Source organism: Aegilops tauschii, chromosome 7 (genome assembly GCF_002575655.3).
Source record: "Aegilops tauschii subsp. strangulata cultivar AL8/78 chromosome 7, Aet v6.0, whole genome shotgun sequence".
Classification (NCBI taxonomy): Eukaryota; Viridiplantae; Streptophyta; class Magnoliopsida; order Poales; family Poaceae; genus Aegilops; species Aegilops tauschii.
Window position 1 is genome coordinate 63,799,512 of NC_053041.3, and position 27,777 is coordinate 63,827,288.

At 40.2% G+C, this 27,777-nt stretch overlaps 1 protein-coding gene and 1 pseudogene across 2 annotated transcripts; one reads left to right on the forward strand and one right to left on the reverse strand.

Moving 5' to 3' along the window:
* Nucleotides 1-326: 326 nt before the first annotated feature.
* Nucleotides 327-14,892, reverse strand: LOC109750501 (ABC transporter G family member 45-like; annotated as a pseudogene).
* Nucleotides 14,893-17,842: 2,950 nt separating this feature from the next.
* On the forward strand, nucleotides 17,843-27,682 carry LOC109750510 (uncharacterized). 2 transcript variants are annotated; one of them, XM_073503157.1, is made up of 15 exons: nucleotides 17,843-18,596; nucleotides 18,820-18,875; nucleotides 20,165-20,223; nucleotides 20,430-20,501; nucleotides 20,666-20,749; nucleotides 20,980-21,087; nucleotides 21,436-21,498; nucleotides 21,595-21,675; nucleotides 22,888-22,953; nucleotides 23,852-24,007; nucleotides 24,556-24,633; nucleotides 24,870-24,908; nucleotides 25,309-25,391; nucleotides 25,862-25,934; nucleotides 27,257-27,682. In XM_073503157.1, exons 1-15 carry the CDS (start codon nucleotides 17,881-17,883, stop codon nucleotides 27,425-27,427), a joined length of 1,905 nt encoding a protein of 634 aa, XP_073359258.1. In that variant the 5' UTR covers nucleotides 17,843-17,880; the 3' UTR covers nucleotides 27,428-27,682. The 2 variants fall into 2 exon arrangements, with proteins under 2 accessions (XP_073359258.1, XP_073359259.1); XM_073503158.1 differs by lacking the exon at nucleotides 23,852-24,007.
* Nucleotides 27,683-27,777: the final 95 nt, after the last annotated feature.

A 27,777-nucleotide genomic window follows, 5' to 3' on the forward strand; every position in this document is an offset into this window, starting at 1 on the left:
GACCAAAAAAATACTAGCACTCACGTGTGGGAGTAGTATCGATTGTTCAGGTTCCTTGGATCAGCTCGATGAATGCCTCATATCGATCTGTTGGTATCTTAAAAGTTCTCTTTTTCTAGGAAGCCTATTTTCTGTTATTATTTTTCTAAATACATGCATGTTTGATTGACTTTCATTCACGCTTTTATCACTCCATATTTGCTATCGTTGATACTATGTCTAGAAATTCCAATTTCCCTCATTTATACCAGGGAGGTGCTCCACTGTTCTTCCTACTTTGGTATGATGTTTTATTTTATCTTCTAGACATTTCTCCGAGACCCAAGTTATCTCCAACCATTTCTGTAGTTCTTCAAATAATCCTTTCAGTTTGATTCACATGTCCACTCCAATCATTTAATCTACAAATATTAGCTACAAGCAGAATACACAAACATATCACCCAATTAAAATTTCTATAGATCTTAAAAATCATGTACCATCTGTATAGAGTACATACACTTTTAATGATGCCCCATAATGATCCACAAATTTTAAAATGTTTATCTTTTCTGAAACTTGATATACTTGATGCCAACACAAAAGATAAAACAGAAGAACATGCTTAGCACGAAGTGAAGAGCTGTAACCAGGGGAAAGTAGCCATTTTCAAGGCCTAAGTACTCCTCCAAAAACTTCATCACTGGTTGGTCTGGCTGGCCCAACACACGGATTAGTTCCGTGTGGTCGCCGAGCTGTGAAGACACAAGCCCATATAGGGTCCATGCTGCTGGATCGGCCCAGTACATCCACCTCCACCACATGGGCATCGCCTGTAAAAGTGAGTGGCAATGCGTCATATACGCTAACAACCATTCTTCTATCAAAATTTCTAAGAGAGAAAGAATTGAAGGAATCAATTACCTTCCGTGTAATTATGAAGCCTGAGAAGAAATTCCATATCATGAAGATGAGGAAGGATAGCCCAGCAGCTATCTCAGGACTGGGTGTCAGTGCAACAGCCATCATCCCGTAGAGTGTGTAGTCCATGAAGCTTAGTATCATGTACATGACAAACCATATGAATTTTTCAAATGTCATCTGGAACCCTACCATTGGGTACACAATTGCTGAGAAAATGAGTGGTTGAATAACAATGTAAGGAATTTCAGCTGCTACCTGTGCAAGAAGATCCATTATGTGTGTTAGTTGCATTCCCAAGTGATGGAAGGTGTTTAATCAATTGACTCACCTGACCAATTACAAACGCCATTGAGGAGTACATGCCAGAAGCTTTTTCTCTATAGAAAACAACTCTCTCCATCGCCACGACTGGTTGTAAACTATTGCAGTTCATGAAACCGAGAAATAGGGCTGATCCATATCCAATTCCCAGTATGTTGAACACATCTTGCTCCACCTTACTGTTGTGAAGAAGATAGCTGGTAAATATTCTATGTCTGGTGAACTTTTCATTTTAGATTTGACACAACTAGTGACCATGCATGCGTACTTACATTGTTGACCCAATTTGCCAGAACACAACGCCAAACATGATTGAGATTGCAAATGTATTTAGAAAGCGAAATATATTTAGCTCCGAGTTTTTTCTGTAAGAGCAATATTGTTTCCATATACATGTCATGCATTGAGTTTTAGTGTCTCGCCAATATTTGGATGTGAATTGTAGATCTTCCTGGTTTGTATTTGGTTTGCTCAGCTCATCAACCAAAGCCATGTTCTCCCTGTGGATACATACACAAGCCAGAGAAATACAATGTGATCATTTGCCTTCAAAATTTCCAGATGACAAATACAATATTTAAACAGCAAATTTATAGGCATGCATGTAATAGCTTACTTATATAAGTTGGAGTTCTGGTAAATTTGTACGTAGTCCACTCCAATTGTACACTCCATGACATGTGAGCTAATGTCTAACACCCATGAAGCTGGATTTTGACCATCCTTGATTCTAGGAACACCAGGAATAACCTAAAAAGAGGCCATTTAGTTTTTCTCTCTATCTTATGAATGATAAGTTTGTGTCAACCTATCTCACCTCAAAATATTTTGTCAAATTTCTAGATAGTGAGCCTAGAGAACCGCTATAAATGAGTTGACCTCCTTGTTTCATAAGTAGCAGCTGTGATTAGTGAGAAAAAATCAATCATTATACTAAATAAATTTTTGCATGGAATAAATGATTAGCTTAATTTTAAGAAATGTTTTGTCAAATGAGCCCCTGTAAAAGAGACATCCCTACTCATATATTGGGTGTGGTTGTCATTCTTTCTGGTAGCACTAGACATGTGCACAATAACTAACATACCTCGTCAAAAGATTCGAATAAATAAATGTTCGGTTGATGAATTGTGCAAACAATAGTGCGCCCAGTGTCCACCAACTTTCGTACTGTATGCAAGACAATTGCTGCAGCACGAGCATCTAAACCAGTTGTTGGCTCATCCATGAACATAATAGAAGGGCTTGCCACAAGCTCCACCGCTATTGTAAGTCTTTTTCGTTGCTCAGCTGATAGACCTGTCACCCCAGGAATGCCCACCATTGCATTCCTCAAGCTGTTTAGCTCTACTAGTTCCATAATTTCTTCCACAAACATCTAGCAAAGTTTAAAACATGAAACTGTGAGAACATGTTTGCAAATCATGGTGCTAGTTTTTTTGTAATAATAAAAGTAATAAATATCTTACATCTCGTTGATAAGGTTTCACATATGAAGGTAGGCGAAGGTATGCAGAGAATAGAAGTGACTCATAGACTGTCAAGTGAGGAGAGTGTATGTCGGTTTGCTCACAATAACCAGTAATCCTTGAGCATGCATCTTGTTGTTTTTGGTAGCCGCCTATGTTAATAGTACCTTCGATGTAACCTCCAGTTTTTCTTCCTGCCAAAACATCAAGTAATGTTGTTTTCCCAGCACCAGTGATCCCCATCAACGCTGTTAGGACTCCTGGTCTGAATGAGCCACTAACATCCCGTAACAGCTGAAGCCTTGTTTCGGTTGCTCCATATTTTTTCATCTCCTGTCATAAAATTGGCATATCTAAGATAAAAAGAGAGCAAAATAAGTTGTCATACCTAACATAAAATTGACATACAAGGGAGGGATTACTTTAGGCATGTCAACAAAATAGTTGATTTTTTTAAATACGAAACACAGCGGTTGGAATGGGATGCTAGCTTGATCAGTTGAAGCCTTCCCACCAACTATTACTTGATCGTCGTACTCTAAAGATTGTCTCCCTTGTGACTTGATATTACCTTGGTGCTTGTATGGAGCTGCAAATTGTTTGATGAGATATTTATCCTTGTTTTTTCTCTGTGAAGCATAAGATGTAACTTTGTTCAATGTACTTACAGTTTAGGAACTCTAATGCCAATATGCTCAGGATGTTGAAGATCAGTGCAAATCCAAATAAAACTACTACACAAATCCAATACCATTGCCATTCACCGAGCAAACCCCTGACCTTCAGAATAGCTTCTCCAATAGTCTTAGCATTTTCAAAATGGAACTCCTGTAATAAGACATGATTTAGAAAAATAGTAGACAATGGAACACAAAGATATTGCGTCTCATGACATACAAGAATTGTTTATGTTGTAGTGTTATATGCTTCTAGTAGATCGTTCCTTCTTACCTTAGCCCATCTTTTGTCAAGATATTCGTTCAAAGCTAGAGCATTGAGGGCGTAGGTGAATGGGGAAGCCCAATAACCCCAGCTTAACCATGGTTGGAGGTCATCTGCGTTTTGAATGGAAAATAGGTAAATTCCATCTCTGGCCTTGAAATGATGAGAATGTTATTACATTGTTGCGCTATTCAATGGTAGATAATCTAACCTTTTGATATGATGAAGCCTCCAAGTATGAAGATTGCAACTAGAGCTTGCGTTCCTAGTATATTTGATACTATTGGTGTTCTTCCTATGGTTGCTAAAAAGCGATATAGACCCAATGACATTTGATGCATCGCAAAAAACACTAGTAATTGCTGAAATAACCTGCCACAAAATTGAAGGCCTCTGTTAGTGAATAGTTATTTCCTTATTGGATAGCATCTGAATGATGATGAATGATGTTGAAATTTTTGTATATACCTAATGGGAGAAGGTGCATAGCCAATTGCATAGTAGGTTGGGAAGGTCCAAAGACTTGACTCCATTAGTGATATAGGTAGACTGATAAGGAAAACTGAGCAAACAACAGCCCATCCTGGTAATGCTAATGACTCCCTTTGTTTATAGAATATCGGGAGTCTCTTTGTGGTCATTGCAAGTTCGATCATGCTATTGAAGTTTATAACAGCTATACCCATAAAGAGAGCACCCAAGTACTTTACTCCGTCAAAAACTGTATCTGGGCTCGTTTCTGTCCGAAGGAAAAGTGTTGCAATGACAAAAGCTAGAAAAATGATTTGTATAGCCTTGAACATATGAACCGGACAATTTCTTTTAAATAGGAGTACTTCCCTTGAGAGGCAAGCTCTGAAAACATTCCACTTTGATATTCCTGGATTGTTATATGCTTGAAATTTGTCCTTGCCCTGTTCGATGTCGTAATTCTTGCACTGCTTATCTTCCAGAGATTGAGGAAGGTCATATGCTTTGAAGCAATTTACGAAATTTTCAATGGTATGATTTTGATATTCGCTCACATCACCGCTCCAGTACTGCTTTTGATACTTTTTTAAGGTAACCTATCCAATGCAAATAGTACATTGTTTATCATGTTGAGTAGTTGGAGAAATTTATCTCGTGCTTACTCTAAAAAATACATTAAACTATAAAGTGCTTTACTATTGATTCCAATCACCTTGTGTGAACAAGCGGACAAGACTTCTTGTGCATTAGAATTCGGTAAATAAAAACATTGGCATGCAGTTCAACTTAATAAATGTTGTTTCCCTATGCTAAAGAAACAACCTAGTGCTCTTCCTAATATTGTTTCATCTTTTTGTATGTTTCTTTCAATGGAACACCATGTCAACTAAATTATCTTCGCTTCATTTTTTCATGCGATGTTTGGTTATTTTAATCACATAACAATGCTTAATCCATACGCGTCTCTACCCATAGGATAATTATTTTCTATTGATGACCTTATGGCTATATAATTAGAAATGGCAAGATATTTGTACTATGTGTTATCTCTACCTAGTGAAATAATGGTCTACAATACAATTCCGATATAGCTTTCCTATCATTTGAAGCTCATGCAAGGCAAGTACTTGTAGCGAATATGATTTATAACCAGTTATGAAATGTATCATGATTTACCTCTTGAAGGAAGTCCGCTACATTCTTCCTGCTAGGGCAGGTAAAGCCAATGTTGTTGAAAAAGTCAATAACATTTTGTCGAGCGCCATGGTAAACAATATCACCCTCACAGAGAAGGATTATGTCATCAAACAATTCTAATATCTCTGGAGATGGTTGTAACAAGGAGATAACCATTGTAAGATCCATGAGATGTGCCATTTGTCCAAGAAATGTCATAATCTCAAATGTGGTAGAGCTATCCAGGCCTGTTGATATGTCATCCATAAAGAAGCACCTTGCACGACCAACTAGCATCTCTCCTGGATCATTAAAAGGAAGGTAATTAGAAAGATTGCTAGTGAGATACATATATATATATATATATATATATATATATATATAATGAATTACAATACGTACATGCGACCTACTTAACCCGAGCATACCCAGGACCAGATTTTTGCAAAGCCTACCATGGTAATCATGTGGCCCAAAAACATCCGTTTGCATTGTAAAAGGCACTCAAACCATTTTTTTGGAATAAACATGAGCTAATGTGCCTATTTAAAAAAATCACAACTTTTGGTATTTTGGGGCCGGTTTTGGCAGAAATCATAGCTCAAGCCCGTGCACACCCCCTCGAAATTTCAGGTCGGGCTGCCCATGACCAGGCATAGTACAAACCATGTGGCACAATATAATTTTTCCAACGATTGTAGACATGTAAATTTTATCTCTGCAGTGTTCTTTCCTTCATCAACATAATAGAGTTAAATGTACCTTTAATTATATTATTCACTTTGCAATATTTTGGCCATGTTCTCCCACAACATAGGTAGGGTATGCAATTCTTCATGTCGTGTTGGCAACAAGCACCTAATATGCTAAATATCGCTTACTTTTTAGTGTGTTGTGCAATTGATTGCAAACAACTATATTATATTTCATTAGTAGAAATAAATCTTCTAGGATCACAATCTCCGAGGACAAGAATAATATTGCCATATTGTTCAGACAGAAGATCCTCTAGACTGAAGTTACTCAATTGCATAGAGTGGTATGGAAGTTAAAGCATAAAAGCAAATAGTTTATCAGAGTGGAACAGAAGATCATGTGTGTATTTAAAAAAAGTAAGACTTGCCTAATGTGGTTCTCTTCTTTTGCCCCCCAGAAATCCCTCTTCGAAGCTCATCCCCTATTATGGTGTCAGCACAGTTCGACAATCCAAGAATCTATGTGTAGTATAATTTTAAGTTATTGTTAAATAATATAATTCTGAATATCATAAGATGAAATAAATATACCTTCATAATATAGTTTGTTTTCAGGTTGCTTCCTCCAAACTTGGTTGCCTATGCAAAAGACACCTTGTATGTTATTCAATAAAATGATGACAACTTCACAAATATTTTAGTCATAAAAGTGAGTGATACCTTAGAAAATAGCTCCTCATCCACTGGAGCAGTCCTTCGCACTTCATCTTGTAGCATCTCTAAATTAATGGGCATATCAAATAGGAGTAATGAATTTGTGTGTATTTCGCATGGAATTTGATATTATTTATTATTGAAACATGGCTATTGCCTGATGGTGTCAATTAAATCAAGAGATTATTTGTTTTTGCCTAATTTAGCGTAAGAAATAGAAGAAACACAAGGGGCACACCAAAGTCGTTGCTGGAACCCATCATGTTGGAAGAGAAATTAAGTGTCTCTCTCACTGTCATCTCGGCATGGTGAAGATCATACTGGCTAACATAAGCACGCATGTAGTGAGGTGTAGAGGAAATTGATTCTCCATTGTACATTACTTTCCCTTGGAACTGCCAAAATGACATTAAAACATGATATTATTTAAGACCTTGCTTGCAAACCATTTGCAACAGATGTAATATAGCATAATATATTATGTACTATTTTTAGCATGATACCTTCAAAGAGGGGTCTAATTTTCCAGCCAGTGCTCTTAAAAAGGTTGTTTTTCCTGATCCAGGTGCTCCCACAACAAGAGTCATCCTAAATATAAATAGAAAGGAAAGCTTCAGGTATAATAAAATAATGTACTTCCCTTCATAGATATTCAATAGGACCTCAGGACATCGCCTCCTCGATAACGCAAAAGGTTGTCCACGGCTCAATGAGGATGAGTGCACTATGCTTAATCCTTCTAGCCATGATGAAACTTATTTGTAACATAACATATGCCATGGAAAAATAATTATGTAGCTTTACCTTGATGATCTTATTGTCCCACTCGACGTGTTGAGAATTTTGATTCCTGTCCTCTGTGTGGCACAAAGGTAAGCAGATTCTAGAATTTCCTACACAAGAAAGAGATTTTCGCCCATACATAGACTTTTCAATGAGGATACAAGAGGATATTGTCATTAACTGGTGAGCACCATACAAACCAGCAATAGGAAAATACATTTGTGAACATATATAGCTGCAAGCGCACCCGGCTAGCTATTTGATAAAATCCGCAGAACATTATTGTACATACTTTTGTGTTTTCTATGGCCCTTTTTCACTGACAATGAGCTTCGTAAGTTGTACTTTTTTGGCGGTGTTGTTTCTGTTCTTCAATTTGGTATGCTTGTTGTTCTCTTCTAGATTCTGGTCAAGCTCATGTGACTGGGTCTGGGTGTATGTTGTGGAATATGTGATACATTCGTTGCCATGCAATGATGGCAATGAATAATTTCTATCAAATCCACGTCACACTGTATAGCTATAGATGAATAACAGAACACATATATGGTGTATATAATTATGAATTTTAGCACTTCGGTGGTTGGGTTACGAGCCAACTTGACATGTACATATAGGAATAGGAATCGGCAAGCAAATACAACCACTACACCATTGCCATTCGACTAGTCTATCAGAGTATCCTACGAAGTCAGGTCCAGTAGGCGCAGGATGCATTAAGCCATTCGATCTTTCTGCTGGTGGTCCACCATAGAGCTCCTATGTACTTAAATAATTTGTTTCTTTTTATCTCATGACTTTTTATGCGATCGGAAAACCAATGAGCTCAGAAAGATAGGCGGACGACTTGACCATAAGCCGGATGTTTCCGTGAGCAGTAAGCAACGGATCTCCCCTAAGAGGATTTATGCGGGTAAAGTTGCATTTTGAGCGTTAAAAAACTTAGAAGGCGTAACCGTTAGCACCTTGGCAGCGCCGACGCCCGGCAGTGCACGCACGCCGGCGTGGACACTGACACCGTCGAACTGGACCTCCACCTTCGCCGGAGCTCCTCCGCATCCCGACCTACGACACGAACACAGCTCCGTGTTCATTAATCTGCATGCATTATGTGGAGTGCACACTAGCATATATTGTATGTACTACTCCCTACGTCTCAAAATAAGTGCCTCAAGTTTAATACAACTTTGTACTTGCAAATGCAACCATGCAAGCACATAAAATCGTAAACAACGAAGAATATGTACCGTAGCCTGGCCTCCCGGAGAATGCGAAGGAACTCTCGATTCTCTGCATGCGTCCATGGAGGCACCTCCGCCATTGTTGCCCCAAGTATGTAACTGTACGTATACCGAGCGGGTCATGGTGTGTGTATATACACATTTAAAACGAACGCTTCCACGCTTCCACTTTGAGCGTAACCTCAGGAGATGCTAGCGAGTAGTACGTAAAAGTCTATAATAAACACGCATGACTCGCATTGCTCTGTATTCTAAGCGTCCAACCAACCGTGGATGGGCCAAGAAGCAAAGGCCTCTACCTACAGGATCAAGAAAATGATTCAGTCGAATGTTAGTGGTGCTTATGATACGTATAAAATGGGTATGGGTTGATGTATTTCAGTATTTGTGCTGAAGTAATGGATGCATGTACTTTTTTAAACATATAGTTACATGAATTCACGTAAAACAACGATAGTTATAGGTATATCAACGATCGACCCACGTTGTACAACCTACACATAGTGCTAATACGTTCGCTAGAAAAATCTTAATCAGTTGGTTAAGAGATTCTGCAAGCGACGTGCGTTGAGGAGTCATACTAGCCGGCCTGGTGATCGCGTCGACTTTAATTATTAGCTGATGCGTGCACCACATGGGCTATACTCCGTGCAATTGTTCTCCGCGGGACACCGCGATCTAGACAAACCTGCATAACAAAACGCCAGACCCAAAGAACCAAATCTGCGGACACGTCATCTTTCACACACCTCCCGGGGATACGAAGAAGGATCACCGGAACGAGGGTGGGGCAGGTGGACCTTATTGCAAGCCGACAATGACACCATCACATCGCCACCGCCGAACGGAGACAACCCTAAATTTATTCCTAACCCTACCATCACTCGAACAAAGCCCCGGTGTCCCCCTCCCTTCATCGAGCGGCAGATGGAGGGAGAGGTGGCCCTCAGACTCGAGGGAAGTACGGTCGATCGGGCTCACCGCTCTCCTAAGTGAGGGAGGGAGAGGAGAAAAGAATGACCCAACACTTTAATATCCTAACAAATTCGAGAATTTGACGTTCATTCGGTTTTCCTTGATGCACCACTCAAACCAGTTCATCATTTTCATTAACAATACGTATCTCCTCACAAATCTCTGGCCTTATGAGAACATTCGTGTTAGGAATGAAAAATATGCTTGATTTTGCCACATTCGCAAGTTGACCAGAATTTATTGTGTCTATAACTTGTTGCGAGCAAGTATTAATCTTATCAGCCTTTGTAGTGATCAATAAAACGTCAACGAAACGTAAATGAGGTACTCCTTCCGAACAAGAATATAAGTCGGGCACGGATTTTGAAGTTTTTGATTTCACTAGTGAAACATTATTTTTATGCCATAATAACTATATCTATAGATACATTGTCAAATGAAATTTCTATATGTGTGTGTGTGTGTTGTCGCATATTATACATGTTTTGTTAGTTAAATTGATGACCTAAAATCCCGTGCCCGACTTATATTCCCATCAGGAGGGAGTACCGATTGTGCATTTCTGCAAACCTTGATACCTTCAAAGCCAACAACTTCTTCTTCTGTTCTTCATGCATTAACAAACTAAGCAAGCCTTCTGCACATAGCAAGGAAGTGACAAGGGATGGCAAAATCCCCTAGTTGGATGGAAACCACCTGTCACCTTAGAATTATATCTCACATCATAATTGACTAAATTAACGCAAGCCAAATTAAGTTTAACCTTACCATTCCTGCTCGAGCTAGCTGATCAGAACATCTTTACCCATCCTGGAACCCCCGTTTGTTGCACTGGAACTCGCCCCGTCCAACACCATCGAGTCGCCATGCAAACCCTAGCCCACAACGGGACATGCCACCCCAACCTTAAGCCTATCACATGAGACAAGATCCAAATGATCGTCATGGACAAGAAGAAAACTCATGGTGGCGATACTGCTGAGAGGAGGGAAAACCCTAGACTTACATCAAGGAAAAAATATGTAAACTATTTTTTCATGATGCATACTAATAGGGTTTATATACCTTTTTTTAGAAAAGCCCCACTGGAACTTATGGGTTTATATACCTAGATCCGCCAATACATCTAGCATACTAAATTTACCATAAGCGAGTTTCTGCTTTGTTTCAAAGCCTACCGGCGCTTTAGCCCGGGCGCGGCTATGCCTCACTTCATGCGAGATGGTACCTCGGCTCACCTATATGTTGGGAAACGCAGTAATTTCAAAAAAAAATCCTACGATCACGCAAGATCTATCTAGGAGAAGCATAGCAACCAGCGGGGAGAGTGTGTCCACGTACCCTCGTAGACCGAAAGCGGAAGCGTTAAGTAACACGGTTGATGTAGTCGAACGTCTTCGCGATCCAACCGATCAAGTACCGAACGCACGGCACCTCCTCGATCTGCACACGTTTAGCTCGGTGACGTCCCTCGAACTCTAGATCCAGCTGAGGCCAAGGGAGAGTTCCGTCAGCACGACGGCGTGGTGACGGTGATGATGAAGTTACCGGCGCAGGGCTTCGCCTAAGCACTACGACGATATGACCGAGGTGGAAAACTATGGAGGGGGGCACCGCACACGGCTAAGAGATTGTCTGTCGTGCCTTTGGGGTGCCCCCTGCCCCCGTATATAAAGGAGGGGAGGAGGAGGCCGGGCAACAAGGGGCGCGCCAGGGAGAGGGGAGTCCTACTAGGACTCCAGTCCTAGTAGGATTCGGCCCCACCCTTTTTCCCTTCTACCGGAGGGGGAAAAGGGGAAGGAGAGGAAGTAGGAGAAGTTAAGGGGGGTGGCGCCCCCTTCCCAAGTCCAGTTCGGCCTCCTCCCTTGTGGGGGGCGCACCAGCCCCTTGTGGGCTGGTTAGCCTCCCTCCTATGGCCCATAAGGCCCATATCTTTCCCCGGGGGGTTCCGGTAACCTCCCGGTACTCCAGAAAAATGCCCGAATCACTCGGAACCATTCCGATGTCCGAATGCAACCTTCCAATATATGAATCTTTACCTCTCGACCATTTCGAGACTCCTCGTCATGTCTGTGATCTCATCTGGGACTCCGAACATCCTTCGGTACATCAAATCACATAACTCATAGTACAAATCGTCATCGAACGTTAAGCGTGCGGACCCTATGGGTTCGAGAACTATGTAGACATGACCGAGACACATCTCTGGTCAATAACCAATAGCGGAACCTGGATGCTCATATTGGCTCCTACATATTCTACGAAGATCTTTATCGGTCAAACCGCATAACAACATACGTTGTTCCCTTTCTCATCGGTATGTTACTTGCCTGAGATTCGATCGTCGGTATCATCATACCTAGTTCAATCTCGTTACCGGCAAGTCTCTTTACTCGTTCCGTTATGCATCATCCCGCAACTAACTCATTAGTCACATTGCTTGCAAGCCTTATAGTGATGCGCATTATCGGGAGGGCCCAGAGATACCTCTCCGATACACGGAGTGACAAATGCTAATCTTGATCTATGCCAACCCAACAAACACCTTCGGAGACACCTGTAGAGCATGTTTATAATCACCCAGTTACGTTGTGACGTTTGATAGCACACAAGGTGTTCCTCCGGTATTCGGGAGTTGCATAATCTCATAGTCAGAGGAACATGTATAAGTCATGAAGAAAGCAATAGCAATGAAACTAAAACGATCATAATGCTAAGCTAACGAATGGGTCTTGTCCATCACATCATTCCATAATGATGTGATCTCGTTCATCAAATGACAACACATGTCTATGGCTAGGAAACTTAATCATCTTTGATTAACGAGCTAGTCAAGTAGAGGCATACTAGGGACACTCTGTTTGTCTATGTATTCACACATGTACAAAGTTTCCGGTTAATACAATTTTAGCATGAATAATAAACATTTATCGTGAAATAAGGAAATAAATAATAACTTTATTATGGCCTCTAGGGCATATTTCCTTCACTATAGGGAGCCGGTAGTGGGTCGGCCCAATGGCCACGTGGAATCGTCACGCTGATGTCGCGCACATTTTCTTTTTCTATTTTACGTTTGGTTATATTTTAAATATTAAATACATATATTACGGAAAATTAATTTTTTTTATTTTTTCACAATGTTGATCATATATTAAAAAAATGTGCATGCAGTTTAAAGAAATGTTTTCTCAACCTTTAGAAAATATTTGTACCACCATAAAAATGTATGCAACTTTCAGAAAATGTTCCAAGTTAAAAAAATGTGTTGGAAAGTTTTAAAAAGTTAAACAATGTAAAATAATCTTTATGTAATTAAACAAAAAAAATCCATACCATTCAAAAAAAATTCATTACATTCAACGTTTGAAACAAATTAACATATATTCAAGAAATGTTTAAAAATATTAATCTTGTATTTCAAAAATATTAAAAAGATGTTTTAAACGTATACGGAAAGCGTACAATGTGTATGAAAAACTAGACATCAAAACATATATTTTACAAAATATAAATCATCTAATTGAAAAATGTTAAATATGTATAAAAAATGTTGTGATCTATAAAAAAATGTATAATGTGTATGAAAAAATAGAAATGTGTTAAAAAATAAAAAATGAAAAATTAGAAGATAAAATAATACCAAAAAACACAGAGAAAAATAAAAAAACCCGATGAAAAATAGTGAAACCCCAGCAAAGAACAAGAGAAGTATAAAACTCACGACACAGCTATGATACAGTTCCCGCCCAGCAGGTCCACGCCAGAGGAGAGACCTTACTTGCGTCTCGCTGCGATCGAGAAATAAGTCCCGCGCTTCGGCCCAAGCTAGTCTTTAGTGGCCTCAGTCCAAAAAATACACGTTGTGCGGACCCAGCCCAATGACGGCAGCTATATCTCGAGCAGGAATGCAACAAACGCAAGCCAGATTAAGTTTAATCCTAGCATTCCTGCTTGAGCTAGCTGATCAGAACATCTTTACCCTTCCTGGAACCCCCGTTCGGGACCCGCGACCGCAATATCTCGCATTCAGCAAGACCTAGGGTTCTCTCACTCAAGGCATTTACAGAACTTGGGCCGGCCCAATCGTGCAGAAAGGAAAAAGAGAGAAGAGAAAAAGGAGCGACCATGGCATTCAAACCCTGGTCTCCTGGTTGAGCGAGAGAGCGACTAGCCACTCGGTTTGCCACGGATTCGTGTTAGAGTACTAGTGCAGGTATCGTTAAGACAAAACAAGCCAGGTTTTGTGCTGTTTCTTTGTTTTGTCTGGATTTTTTCGAGTTGTTTTCTCTTTTTACATTTATTCTCTGTTTTCATTCAGTTTTTCTTTATTTTTTTGTTTCTTGGTCATATTTAATTATTATTATTTTATATTATATATTTTTTCTTCTTGTTTTCTCATTTTCTTCTGTGTTGTTCGGCTTTCTTCAAGTTTCTTTCTTTTTATGTTTTCTTTTCTTTTTTCTTCTCCATTTTTTCATTCTTTCTGATTTGCTTCTGCGATTTTCAAATCCTTTTTTCGTTTTATTTTTTTCTTTTCTTTTTCTTCTAAAGTTTTTATTTTTTCTACATTTGTTTCTTTGGTTTTATTTTCCATTTTTATTTTTCTTTTATTTTTTTAAATCTCCGGATTTCATTTTTTGGTTTTCATTGTTTCTCTTTTTTTCATTCTAATTTTTTTGTCTATGTCAAAACCATTTTGCTAATACACATTTAACATGTTTCAATACAAGTTTAACATTTTTTTAATACATGGTCAACATTTGTACTATACACATTTTTACCATTTTCAAAAGATTGATCAACATTTTTCAAATACACGATTAATAATTTGCTATGCACATTTAATTTAATTTTAAAATGCTTTACTAATATTTTCTATATGCAAAATTTTAAAAATAATAATCCATGTTGAACATTTTTTCTATACACATTTGATATTTTCTGAATGTTTGATTAATATTTCTAAAATACTTGTTCAACATTTTCAAATGCATGATTAATATTTTTATATACATTATGAAAAAAATGCATTTTTCTAATACATGGTCAACGTTTTTCTATGTGAATTTATTTTTCAAATACCTGACCAAGAGTTTTAAATACACATGATCGAAAAATGTCATCATTTTTAATACATGGTTAACTTTTTTTCTATACACATTTAACTTTTTCAAATACCTGATCAACATTTTTACACATGCTTGATTAACATTTCTATATTCAAGATAATTTTTTTATCTTTTTTTAATACATGGTCAACATTTTTTTCTATACACATTTAACAATTTTCAAATCCTTGTAAACATTTTTCAAGTATATGTTCAGAACAATTTTAAATGCCTTATTAGCATTTTTTAAATACATGATAAAAAAATTATACACATTTTTAATACCTTTTCGTATATGTGATAAACATTTTCTCTAGACGCATTCAACATTTTTCAAATGCTAGGTCAATATTTTTGCAAATATTTTTCTAGAGTTTTTTTGTAATATATATGTATATTTGGAATATTTTAAAGTATAAATAAAAGAAAAAAATAAAGCAAAAAACGAAACCGAAAATGTAAAAAAGAACAGATAAAGAAGGCTGTGGTCTTCGGCGCTCCTGGGCCGGCCCATCTATGTCTCCCCTTTGGCGAGGGTTCGTACCATATCGCTGACCTACACGACGCGAACCAGTGATATGGGCAACCCCCCTCCCCCGCGCGTTTGTATGTCCGGGTTGCCGATGTGCCGGGCGGGAAGACCATTGGTTTTTCTTTTTTCCTTTTTCTGTTTCATTCTTTCCTAATTCAGGATTTTAAAAAAATCGGAATATTTAATAAATATTCATGAATTCAAAAAATATACATGATTTGAAATATATTCTGGAAATGTTAAATGCCAAAAAAATGATCATATATTCAAAAAATGTTCATGAATTTCTAGAAAATGTTGACAACATTGAAAAAAATCAGAAATTTCAAAAATTCTACAGGAAATTCTAAAAATGTCTGCCAATTCAATAAATATACATGAACTCAAAATATAATCGTCAAAATATGATCCTGAATTTAAAAAATTGATCCTAAATTATGAAGATTATTCACGGGTTCAAAAAAATGTACACGAGTTCCAAAAAATATAGGCAATTTCAAAACATGTTCATGAATTATAAAATTGGTGATTATTTAAAAAAAGTTCACAATTTGTAAAAAATGTTCATGAATTTAAAAATGTGCATTATTTTCAAACAATTTTCATGAATTAAAAAAAGGTCATGATTTCAAAATGTTAACGAGTTTAGAAGATGTTCTCAAAAAATGAAAATGAAAATGGAAAATAAAAATAAAAAATAATTAGAAAAGGAAAACAAAAACAAAAATAAAAAATAAAAGGAAAAAAGAAATAAGAAAAAGCCGAATGGAAAACAAAAAAAGGGGCCCGGAATAAGGGTGCAGTTAGACAACGACCTACGCGCGAAATAAGATTGGCCGGGTCCGGTTACATTTTGGAAGAATTTAGCGAAAATGAACAAATTTGATGCATGTTTGAACACATCGGACAATATTCATTCATTCTTGTATAATTTTTACATAAAACCGGATGCTTTTCATCTAAACTGAAGCAAATTCATTACGTTTAGACATTTTTTAACAAGATCGTACTCCAACCTAGCCTACAATTGCCGCCGGCGCCCGCTCCCCATATCCGGCTGCCCATGAGCCCCAACAAATGAAGCCCCGCCTCCCCCGCAGTTATGAGTGCTAGAAGTGAAGCTATCCGCCTCCATGTCGCCGGCAAGCGGCTAATAGACCGACGATATTGAGGCCACCAAGCTTGGCTTCAACGGAAGGGGAGTAGCCATGACCTTCACGGGATATAAGCGCTGACGACCTCCCATGTGCTACTCTTCCTCGTTGTCAGCGGCGCTCGCGGAGTGTCGGCTTCATGGTGATGGCACCGGGGAGCGGCCAAGCTGGCGACCTCGTCTTTGTCCTCATTCTTGCCAAACACCTCATCTGTTGCGCTCGTCCATCTCCTGTAGGCGGCCTCTAAATCCGCCTTATACTGGTGGTGTAGCGCCAGCGCTCGCGGCGGATGTTGCGAGCGGAGCGGTGACTCGAGTAACTCCTCCGCGCGCACGTGCTCATCGAGGAGGCAGAGGTTGTAGGCCTGGTCGATCCTGCACCTGTCGCAACGCGGCCTCTCACTCCTCCACCACCATGTCCATGTAGTAAGCACAAGCCTCTCCCATGGTGATGCTGACACTAGCCGGCACGGATGGTGGTGCCGGCTCGTCGTCAACCACCTCTACCATTGGTGTGTCCGCAATGCCGGCCTCTGTTGAGCTCGTCCGTCTGGCGCCCTGCCAGTCGGCCGCAATGGCGGCGATCTCCTCCTTCTGTCCAGACGAGAGGTCATCCCACAAGGCTTTGAAGCTCGAGGATGGAGAGCGGAGGAGGGTGGATGGATGTGGCACTCTGCTGGCCTATGGGGGTTAAATACGGGCGGAGGGCAGGCCATGCGGCGAGGACTTAATGGTGGGCCGCAGACGGACGAATGGGTGGCGCCGGAGTAGGTTCCTCGGCAATCAAACACGCTTAATGGAGGAAGGCAGACAGACTGATGCCGTATGAATGCAGAGAGACGAGGCGTGCACCGGGAAGCGACGCGATGACGCTCTCGGCCGGTGTGCCGCTTCAATGCTGGCTCCAGTGATAGGCCACCTCCACTCTGGGCCGGCACGAATGAGACGCTGACCAAAGTCGGGCGGGAACACGGACGGGCGAGAGAGGTTTTTTTTTGGTGGGCTAGATTAGTCTGACGCGGGCGTAACAACTGCGCGGGAGCCCGCAAAGCCATCAGCTTGTCTCCGGTTTGAGGGAAAAAGTCCATCTGGACCTCCGAGCGAATCGATGCAGGACCGCATGGCAAAACACGTCTAAACTGCACGATCAGACGGTTGCAGGCGTTTTGAGGGTCGGCGTTGGAGATGCCCTAAGTAATTATATGGAAGTAGAAAAATGCAGTTTGCGTCAAGAAAATATATCAAAATGAAATAAATGGGGAATGAACAATAGTGTTTCCCTTTCTGAATTTTCTTTCCATACGCCCGCCGCTCCCCTCCTCCACTTTCCCCGCCGGCGCGCCGTGTTTCCGCCCCCAAACCCCCTCAAAACCCTGCGAAAACCTTCCCCTTCCATGCTCCGCACCACCGCCGCGATGCTCCCGTCCCCCGCCTCCCTCCGCGCGCTCCTGCGCCTCTCCCGCCGCGCCCCTTTCCCCCGCCTCCGCCAGCTCCCAAGCCCCCCGCTCCTCCCCCGCCTCCGCCCCCTCTCCTCCTCGCCCAACCCCGCCCGCGACCCCCTCGCCCCGCCGGAGCCGCTCTCCTCGGCCTTCGCCGCCGCCGCCTCCAACCCCGAAGCCCCCGCCGACTCCGACCCCGACTCCTCCTGGGGCGTCTTCGACCCCGTCGCCGGCCGCATCGTCATGCAGACGCACCCTCCCCCTCCCACTTCTAGCTCCGACCGAGAGGAGGAGGAGGAGGAGGAGGAGGAGGTGGTGGAGGTGAAGCCGAAGGCGAGGCCGAGCGGCGGGAAGCGCGAGCCCAGGTGGGCGGATGTGGCCACCGCGAGGAGGGCGGCGGGGAAGGGCGGCAAGGCGCCGAGGGTCTCGTACGTCTGCAGCAACTGCGGGGACGGCTTCTCGCAGTGGTGGGGCACCTGCCGCGGCTGCCAGGCCGTGGGGACCCTCACCAAGTTCTTCCCGGGGGCCGACTCCGCCGACGCCGACGCCGACGCCGAGGGGTCGCACCACGCCGGCCGCTCGTGGATTCGGCAGAAGAGCAAGGAGATGGTGCCCAAGAAGCTCCGGGAAGTCACCAAGGGGTTTGACCAGGCGGGCTGGCGCATACCGCTGTAAGGTTCCTGACCCTCAGTCTGAATTTGGAGGAATGCTGGCTTCCTTGTTTTTAATTCTCCGAACTGCCGTGTGGATAAATTATGTTGACATGTCCAAATTGTTGAATGCCCTGAGCATACATGTTAATCGGCTTTAGGATGGCACTTTTCGTGAAATGCAATTGCATATTCCCCCGTTGTTAGCTCATGATGTGTATGATTGTGTTTGTTTACTTAACAGGCCAGGGACCTTTGGAAATGAAATTTCTCGGGTGCTTGGAGGTGGCGTCGTTCCTGGTAAAACATCACTCCAACCTCTTTGGTACTGGTTGAAAGCAAACTTGGTGTAGGATCAGTCAAGGATCGTATCACTCCAAACATACTGACATCCATCATGCAGTTCTACCACAACTTTTAGATTGCTTAGGATACCCATGTCTCACCAAATACGGTGTTAGTCAGATGACGCTTTTCAATAGATGTTATTTTGACTCTCGAAATTGGCTTCAGAGTGAGCTGTCTGTGACACATAGTGAAAATAGACTATCGAGCACTGCCACGTGCTCATAAGCTCTTAGCTCAACTTTTTCTTTCTTTCCATTTCGAGACTGTTTTTTATCTTGCAATATTGCTTGATTTCGCTTGGAACTCGCATCGCATCTTCTGCCTACATATTCTGCACTTGTTCTAGATTCTTGTTGTTCCGTACTTCTTACTCAGTTTGTATCCTGATTCCTGAAATAAGTTTTAAGTTTCAGATAACATGTTGGACATGAATATTCAGTAGTTACTGATAGACACAACCTATTCTTGCCCCTGCTTGCTCTAAGCCTCTAACCTGGACGCTGTCTGCATACATGATGTGCCACATTGGCACATCCCCATGGGTCCTCCAAATCAGTCGCAGCCTCCCCTTTCCTACCTCTACCACTCCCTATACATTTCAGCCACAAGCCCACAACTCCTCAACTGAATCTCCTCCCCATCTTTTTGAGTCCAGAATCAGGTACCTCTGCTCCTGCACATTTTCATTCATACGAGAATGCAAATTAATGGTTCATGTGTGTTTGCAAACGACGGCTACCAGCCTACCACTACAATTATATTTAAATCTTGGGAAAACAATGAAACTTTATGTTTCAACTCAGTTTGTAGCTAATGCTATGACCTATCTTTTTCCATGGATCAGATGCTGGCTTTAGTTGTTCCAACTTGTGGTTTTCGTCATGGTCTGAATTGAATATAAGCACTAGGGGTTGGTAATTTATTACCAGAAGGATCTTGTAGCTTCCCCTCTTATCTTTTAGTTCCATGTGATTTTTGGTTGTAGATCGCCAGATTGCAACTAATGAAAGATTGTTGTGAAACCCAAGCAATGTAAAAGTTCCATACGGTTTTTGTGTGAGCTTGAGCCCACTACATTTGCTTCCGATCTCGTGTCGTTTCATTTTTGTATCGCATTGAATCATTGACCATGTCCGGGAAAAACTGCACCTCATGTGTTGCATGAAGCTTTCTGTGTTTCATTGCATCAATGCATTACCTACTGTTTTTCATTGTTGGCCATCATACATGTGGTTTTGCAGGCTCCTTGGTTTTAGTAGGTGGGGATCCAGGTGTTGGCAAAAGTACATTGATGCTACAGGTAAAGATACACATCTGGCTATTAATTGTTAAATTGGCATGCCTTTTCCTTTGTTTTCAACCCATTAATTCCCTGCATGCGATTATCTACTTATACTTATGAATTTTAAAATTAATGTAATTACTCTTACATTTTGGGTATTAGAGTTTGGGATTTCTGCACCTAATTATTTAACTTTGGAATCTGACAACATTTTTTCTATGTAGCTTGCTTCTATTGTATCTGAAGGTTCCGAGGACCATGGGTCTTCTCCTGTTGTGTATGTGTCCGGTGAGGAGGTCGGTTATAGCCTTGTCCAATCTCGAATCTCCATCATCTGCACCTTCCAACTGTTTTGTGTTATTGTTGACAAAAACTCTATGGATTGATCCATATGACACTCTTATGATTAGCTAATATCCTGAACATTTTTTGATAAAAAAAATTGTGACTTTATCCGCAGAGCATTGAGCAAATTGCAAATAGGGCTGACCGGATGAGTATCAAGTCTAAAGATTTGTATCTATACTCTAGTACAGATATTGAGGTAATATTATTTATCTGGCATCATTTATGTACTCATTTTCTTATGTTCATTGACCTTTGTTTTAAGGAAATACGAACATGCTAGAATAAGACATTTCATATTTCATATCTTGTGATTTGAGATTTTTTACCAGCTGAAAATCAAATAATTTTTATCTTGGCCTCTTGGGAGAATCTTAGGAGACGGATTCATAATTGATGAACTATTGATGTCTCTCACTTGTTCAACAGGATATCTTGGACAAAATCCAGCCACTATCTCCAAAAGCTCTTGTTGTTGATTCAATTCAGACAGTTTATCTATCAGCATTTGCTGGAAGTGCTGGGAATCAAGTGCAGGTGTTTCAACCAGTACATTTAAGATTATTTTCTTACTAAATTTTGAGTTCATGGAGGGTGGCATTTATAGTAGTTTTTCCTATCTTGTTGACTCTCCAAATGTCCAATTCAGCTCAACCAACTTCATGAGTACATATCATGGTAGCTGATCCTGGAGAACTTGACCCATTTTCTGAATTTTGGTATTGAATCTAGTAACAAATTATTTTTGTGAACTAGGTTACAGATTGCAAACCAAATATTATTTACATAAATTGTGGTACTGAATGTGATGTATAATTCTTACAAATTCTCATATTCATATCTTCGCTTGCTGAAAAGATCTCCTATTTTCCGTGTGGAGCATAGGTCAAGGAATGCACATCTGCCTTGTTAAGTTTTGCTAAAATGACAAATATCCCTGTTTTCCTGGTGAGTTACACACTGCGATATATTTTTATTCCATGTCCTGCAAAAATGGGCGATTATGTTTCCTTGATTATGTTTTCTCTCTTTCTCTTCCTCTAGATTGGACACGTCACAAAAACTGGTGATATTGCTGGCCCTCGTGTTCTAGAGCACATAGTAGATGTTGTTTTGTATATGGAGGTTGGTAAATACTGATTTCTCATACATGTTTTTGCTTGGTAATATTGAGAAATTGTTTTAGAATTTTCATATAACTTTATAGATTATACATTTGTATGCATCAGTTTTTTTGTTCTGCCTGGGAATGTGTCTTTTTTTGGGGTTACATGCTGGGGAATGTCTTAAATATAATTGTATTATTATAAAGGATCTTTAAGCTCACAATTCCTGTTAAAAAGTCACTAAGAGCAGTAATTGTCTACCAAAAATTTCCTTTGTCCACATTATTAACACCCAGGTGATAACTGATGATTTTTTCTTTAAAGAAAATTCAAACAATCATGAATTGGCTGAAAGAAATTAATCACATACCAACAAGAGTTTTCCTCCCTTTTTTCAGAGTTGCGCAGTTGACGTAGCATGGCAAATCAAAAAAACCACCTTGTGTTCTCGTTATCGTTGAAACACAACTTGTTCTAGAATCTTGAGTCTTCTATATGGGTGTTGAAATGAGATAGGGGTCCTATGCAGTGGTGAGTAAAATCAATGGAATTGCATCATAGTGAATTTTCTTCACTGATGCAGGAACTGATTCCCAAGTAGAAGATATTGGCTGAGACCTTGTAATTATTGATATGTGCACCACCGTAACACTAAATGCATTGAGCTGTGATCCGAATTTGTTTCCTTTTGCACTAGGAGGTGTGCTTGTACATGAAGTTCTTTTTTGTCCCCTATACATTTGCCTGCCGTAGACGGTGTGAGGTCAACAAGTAGACAATATAGGAAGAGACTCATTGTAACATCCTACTTTAATATCCTCACATATTGTTTCCCCCCTTTGCACGATCGTGAAAGGGTTTCCACATTAAATGGTGTCTCGCCTATTCTTCGGATCATCTTCCATTTGCTGCATATTTCGCTAACAAAAGCATCAATCTTCATTTTTGTCATTGCCTCCATACAATGTTCCAGGTCATCCAGCCTTTTGAGAAATGTAATACTCCCTCCGATCCATATTTGTTGTAGCTCAAACGGATGTATCTAAAACTGAAATACACCAAGATACATCCGTTTGAGCGACAACTAATATGGATCAGAGGGAGTACTATTGTTTATCACTAATAAGCTGTAAAATGTGTAAATTTCTAAAAACCGTGCAACTTTACTCTTTTTATGCAAGTTCATGTATTATACAGTGCAAGCCTAACAAGCTTACTGCTCTTCTTTCAGGGAGAGAGATGCTTATCTCATCGACTGTTACGGTCAGCGAAGAATCGTTTCGGTTCAACAGACGAGGTATATGGTATTACCCCCCCTCCCCACCCACCCACACACATACTTGTCGAATGCAATGCATTTCTTATCTTATTGTATTGTATAGAAAGCATCTATGTCGGATTTATCTGTCCTGTTATTCTTAAGGTATTGCTTTCTGTGTTGCCTATTATCTTCCGATGTGATATTCTAGTTCTGACGGCTAGTAATATTTCATCTGCATGATTAGCCAAAAAGGTGTTGCTCTAGATAAAAATAAGATCGTGGAAGATAAGCAAAATGGTCCCTTCCTGATTCTGAGTGGATGCAACATGTTTATTCAGCAAATCCTAGAAGATAGTATTCACGGACCTGTCTAATGAAATTGACTTTACTTTTTTATGACGACAGTAAAATCTACTATTGTTACTTCTATGCCTTTTGAAAGCACTTCTCAATTTTGGATGTATGGTTAGTTAAAGGGAAATAGTTGGTTAGCAGCATCTTTGTTCAAGCCATAACAGCATCTAACTGGGATCTTTTATGTCTAAATAGCTAGCCCCCACTAACTATTTTAAAGCACATGCAACTATGCCACCTCATTCTCTCTCAAAAAAAAAAAACTATGCCACCTCATCACCTGAATAAGCTTCAGAAATTAAGTGCATGCATGCATGTGTCCTTCATACTCGGTTTTCTTCTCCCACACGTATGTTTTTTTTAACTCTACCGGTAACTGAGTGCACATATGATGTGATCAAACATATGCAATAGATTGCTAATTGGAATATTCATGTTCATACAATCAAATCTTATGGAAATTTATTGCAACCAATTCCCGCGGCAACACGTGGGGTGTCGTCTAGTTACTAGTTAGTAAAGATTCTTGCAACAAACTGGATTCTACTGCACCGCACATCAGCCTTTTTTTTTTGGCCAGCTTGGTGTATTTGAAATGTCAGAACACGGTCTGCAAGCTGTTCTGAATCCCAGTGAGATGTTCTTAACTGAGCATGACTCTGATTCTGAGATACTGGCTGGGCTTGCTGTAGCTGTTGTTTTGGATGGATCCAGAACCTTCGCTATTGAAGTTCAGGTACTAGATATGATATAATTCTTGAGCTGTGATTTATGTTCCTTCCAACAATTCATATTGTTTGTTTTGTTCTCATAGTGTAATATTGTGTTGAGCTTAATTTTGTCAAAATGGAACTTGTCGTTTGCTGTTAAGGTTTTTTGGTATAGGATGTAATAACAGCAAGGAAACTTACGAAATAATTGTGTTATCAACTAGACTCGCTGTTTTGGAACTTGTATCAGTCTTTTGAATTGGGCACGTGGTACTGCAGCTTTGCTCATAAGCTTGCTAGTTGCATGAAGCTTGCATCAATCTGTTAAATAGGCCACATACTCCCTACAAAAGTTTTGTTTATAACGTTTTTGTCACTTCACTCTATGTTGGACCTTGTGAGGACCATTTGAACCATCTGGGTACTCTGAATATTGCAGCTGAGTCGAGACCATGGAATGTAAAATTAATTTCCTCAAGACTTTCTTCAGCGCTGCTTCTAATAAACTTTCACCTTTCTTTTGCACATTTTAGATTGCAGTTCAAGAATTATGAGTCTTTGTGTTGTTTTTCAGGCACTGTCTGTTCCTGGTTCTCTTGGTCAAGGAAAAGTCGTTGGCACAAAGTCAAAAAGGGTTGAGATGATAATATCAGTAAGCCCTTAGTAGTTTCCATAATACTTCCATCCTATAAAGCATTCTGCCCTATAGTGTATGTCTAAAGTAAATATACATATAAGATCCAGCTGGATCGGCAGTATTCCCAGATTTGGTAAGGCAGATGGATAGTGTTGCAAGCTTATTCTAGCTCCGCTAACCCAGTATTTTTGTGATAGAGCTGCAGAAATAAAACAAATAATGCCAACTAACCTCTTTTCTCAACCCTACAGGTTCTTATGAAGCAGGCAGGTCTAAAACTTCAGGATAATGTAAGCTCAGTTCCTGAATCCTCTATTTGTCTAGCTCTTTCTAGTTGCATGCAAGGTTTCCTTGTTAATTTAGAGACACAATCAGTAAGCTGGTGTCACGTGTAGGCTAGTTAGTTGCTTGGTTGGCCTTCAAAAGACTTAAATGAGCTAATTTGCACCAACATTCCACCAACCCACATATGTGCTCTGGCAGGGGAATTGACACAAATGCTGGTCAGCTGGTGTGCTCTAAATTATGATTTGGATGGCAGTGGCCTATCTGTAGCAAGTTTTATTGACACTTTCTCTAGTGTGCCAGGATTTGGGTCAATCTTGACTATAAATCAAATCTATTAGATGTTCTGTTTCCAGCTTTGTTCCCAGATTCTGATTCTGGTACTATTTCCTGTTTGCGATGCAGGTTATTTATCTGAATGTGGTCAGTGGGTTCGAGCTGTCGGAGACTGCAGGAGATCTGGCCATAGCAGCTTCGATTTGCAGCAGGTGATTCCTTTTGAGGCTTCTGTTTGGGAGATCTTAACTACTTAATACAATTTCAGTTAGTATAAGTACTGGACCTTGTTTTAGGGTCATTATCATAGGAATAGAAAACTTATAGGAAATGAGATGATATGTATCTCAAATCCTATGAGTAGGAATAATAAAAGAGATGTCATTTGGTTCACATCATAGGAATTTTTTCATCGAGTCTAGGCTCATGTTTATTTTCCTATGAAATGTGGAGGATAGGAACAAATCCTATGTAGGAATAGGAATCCATTCCTATGAACCAAAGGACTCTAAAGAAAAAAAATTCCTATAAGAATCCTATCCTATAGAATTCCTATGAAATTACTCTAAACCAAAGGAGAGACCTAAGTATGACAAAGCTTGGGGGGGGGGGGGGGGGTCTTTTTTGTCTATATTTCTTTGTATCTGTTTAATGAAGTAACCTTTTTCCTTCTTGTTTTCAGTTTCTTGGAGTTTCCTATCCCAAATGATATTGCATTTATTGGAGAGATTGGCCTTGGTGGTGAACTTAGAACTGTAAGTTTATATGTTTTTCTGCTTTGTGTGACCATTGTTGGCTGTGAATATTCTTAGTTGGTACTTTTGCGGCTTAAAGGAAAGAGCTTGTGTTTGACGAGGAAAATGTGCCTTCGGAAGATAAGGAATATGTTAATTGGGAAATAGGAAGCCTATAACAGTGCTTAGGAATTGTACCTCCGATCATTCAACTGAAGCCAATAAATTTTACTACCACCAGTAAATTTTGCAGAGCCATGGAGCTATTTGACACGTTCATGAGAGAGAGATGTATGGCCCTACTAATCATGTTTTCCAACAACTACAGTGCCCTGACCCAGAAAACAACTTAATTAGCAAAAAAAAAAATTAAATAATATCGTGATACGATATGTTGCCCTGGAAGAATTTGCAACGCTATCAAGTACTCCCTCCGTCCCGTAATATAAGATGTTATTATATCTAATATGTGAGTACATTGGATGTAATACATCTTATATTATGAGACAGAGGGAGTACCTGTTAGCCATTTATTGGCTTATATGCTTTTCCTAATTATGCAAATGCATGTTAGAATGGCTAACCTTTTGCTATACCTGATTATGTACTTTTCGTTTATGGATTTCATACATGGCAAAAGTGCAATAAATCTTTTGGGTCAGGCAATTTACCATAAATTTATTTAAATGGATATTGGTTTGTAAAATGTAAGTGCACAGTTAAAAAGTGACGCCACAGGGGGAAGAACCTCCTCGGTCTTAATTAAGCAGAGCGTGTGACAACCCGCCATTGCGAGCACGGAGGCTCAAACGCGGGTGGACAGGAGCCCGCCCATGCCAGCTGGGCTATGCCTCTGTCCACAATGCACAATAAAACAATCTGACCGTCATCATTTTGGACATTATTTTTGCTAGATGTCTTTTAAGATGTATTTCCTAGATACATCGTGAATAAATGCTAGTGGACTTGACCACCCATCTGATACTAGTGTTGCTAGGCGTGTCAAGTGGTCATGCATAAACAAGGAACTAGACTTTTGGAAGAATGATGTGGAAATGTGTAATGGATGTAGAAAATAATAACATGCATTAGCTTTATTACGGAACATACTTGGCATGCATTACTATTGGAAGTAGACCCTATGAGGCAACAGTCCCCTATCAATCTGTTCTTTCAGTTTGCACTATATACTCCAATCTTGACTGAAATGACAGAGAAATAATATGTCGCAAGGAAATGTGCATTTGCTTATCCAACTTTATTTTGTAGGCTTTTTTGTTGCTTATGTTAGCCTGTTCTAACTGCAATGTGTGGTAATGTTTCTTTCATTTTTGCTCTTTAAGGTGCCAAGAATGGATAAGCGGGTGATGGCTATCGCGAAGTTGGGCTACAGGAAATGCGTCGTCCCCAAGACTTCAGAGAAGCTGCTCAAACCTCTCGATCTCGATATCCAGATCTTGCCCTGCAACAACCTGAAGGAGTTCATAAACACAGTGTTCAGGCCAGAAGTATGATGTTGCATCCTGGCAGCGTGCTCTTCTTACAACTAGCTGATTGACTGACTGTAGGTTTTTAGCGTGTCTAGGTCCATTGGTCAACAATATAACTTGTTTGTGCATTTGAAGTGCCATTTTTGCACCTCAACCGATCAAATCCCCCAGCCATTTTGTGCATGTTCCTTTTGCTAGGAACCATGGCTCACCATGCTCGCTAGTCACCCCTCCATGCATGCATGATGTAAATCTTTTCCATCCCATCCTGGTTATATATATACTCCCTCCGTTCCAAAATAGATGACCCAACTTTATACTAACTTTGTACTAAAGTTAGTACAAAGTTGAGTCATCTATTTTGGAACGGAGGG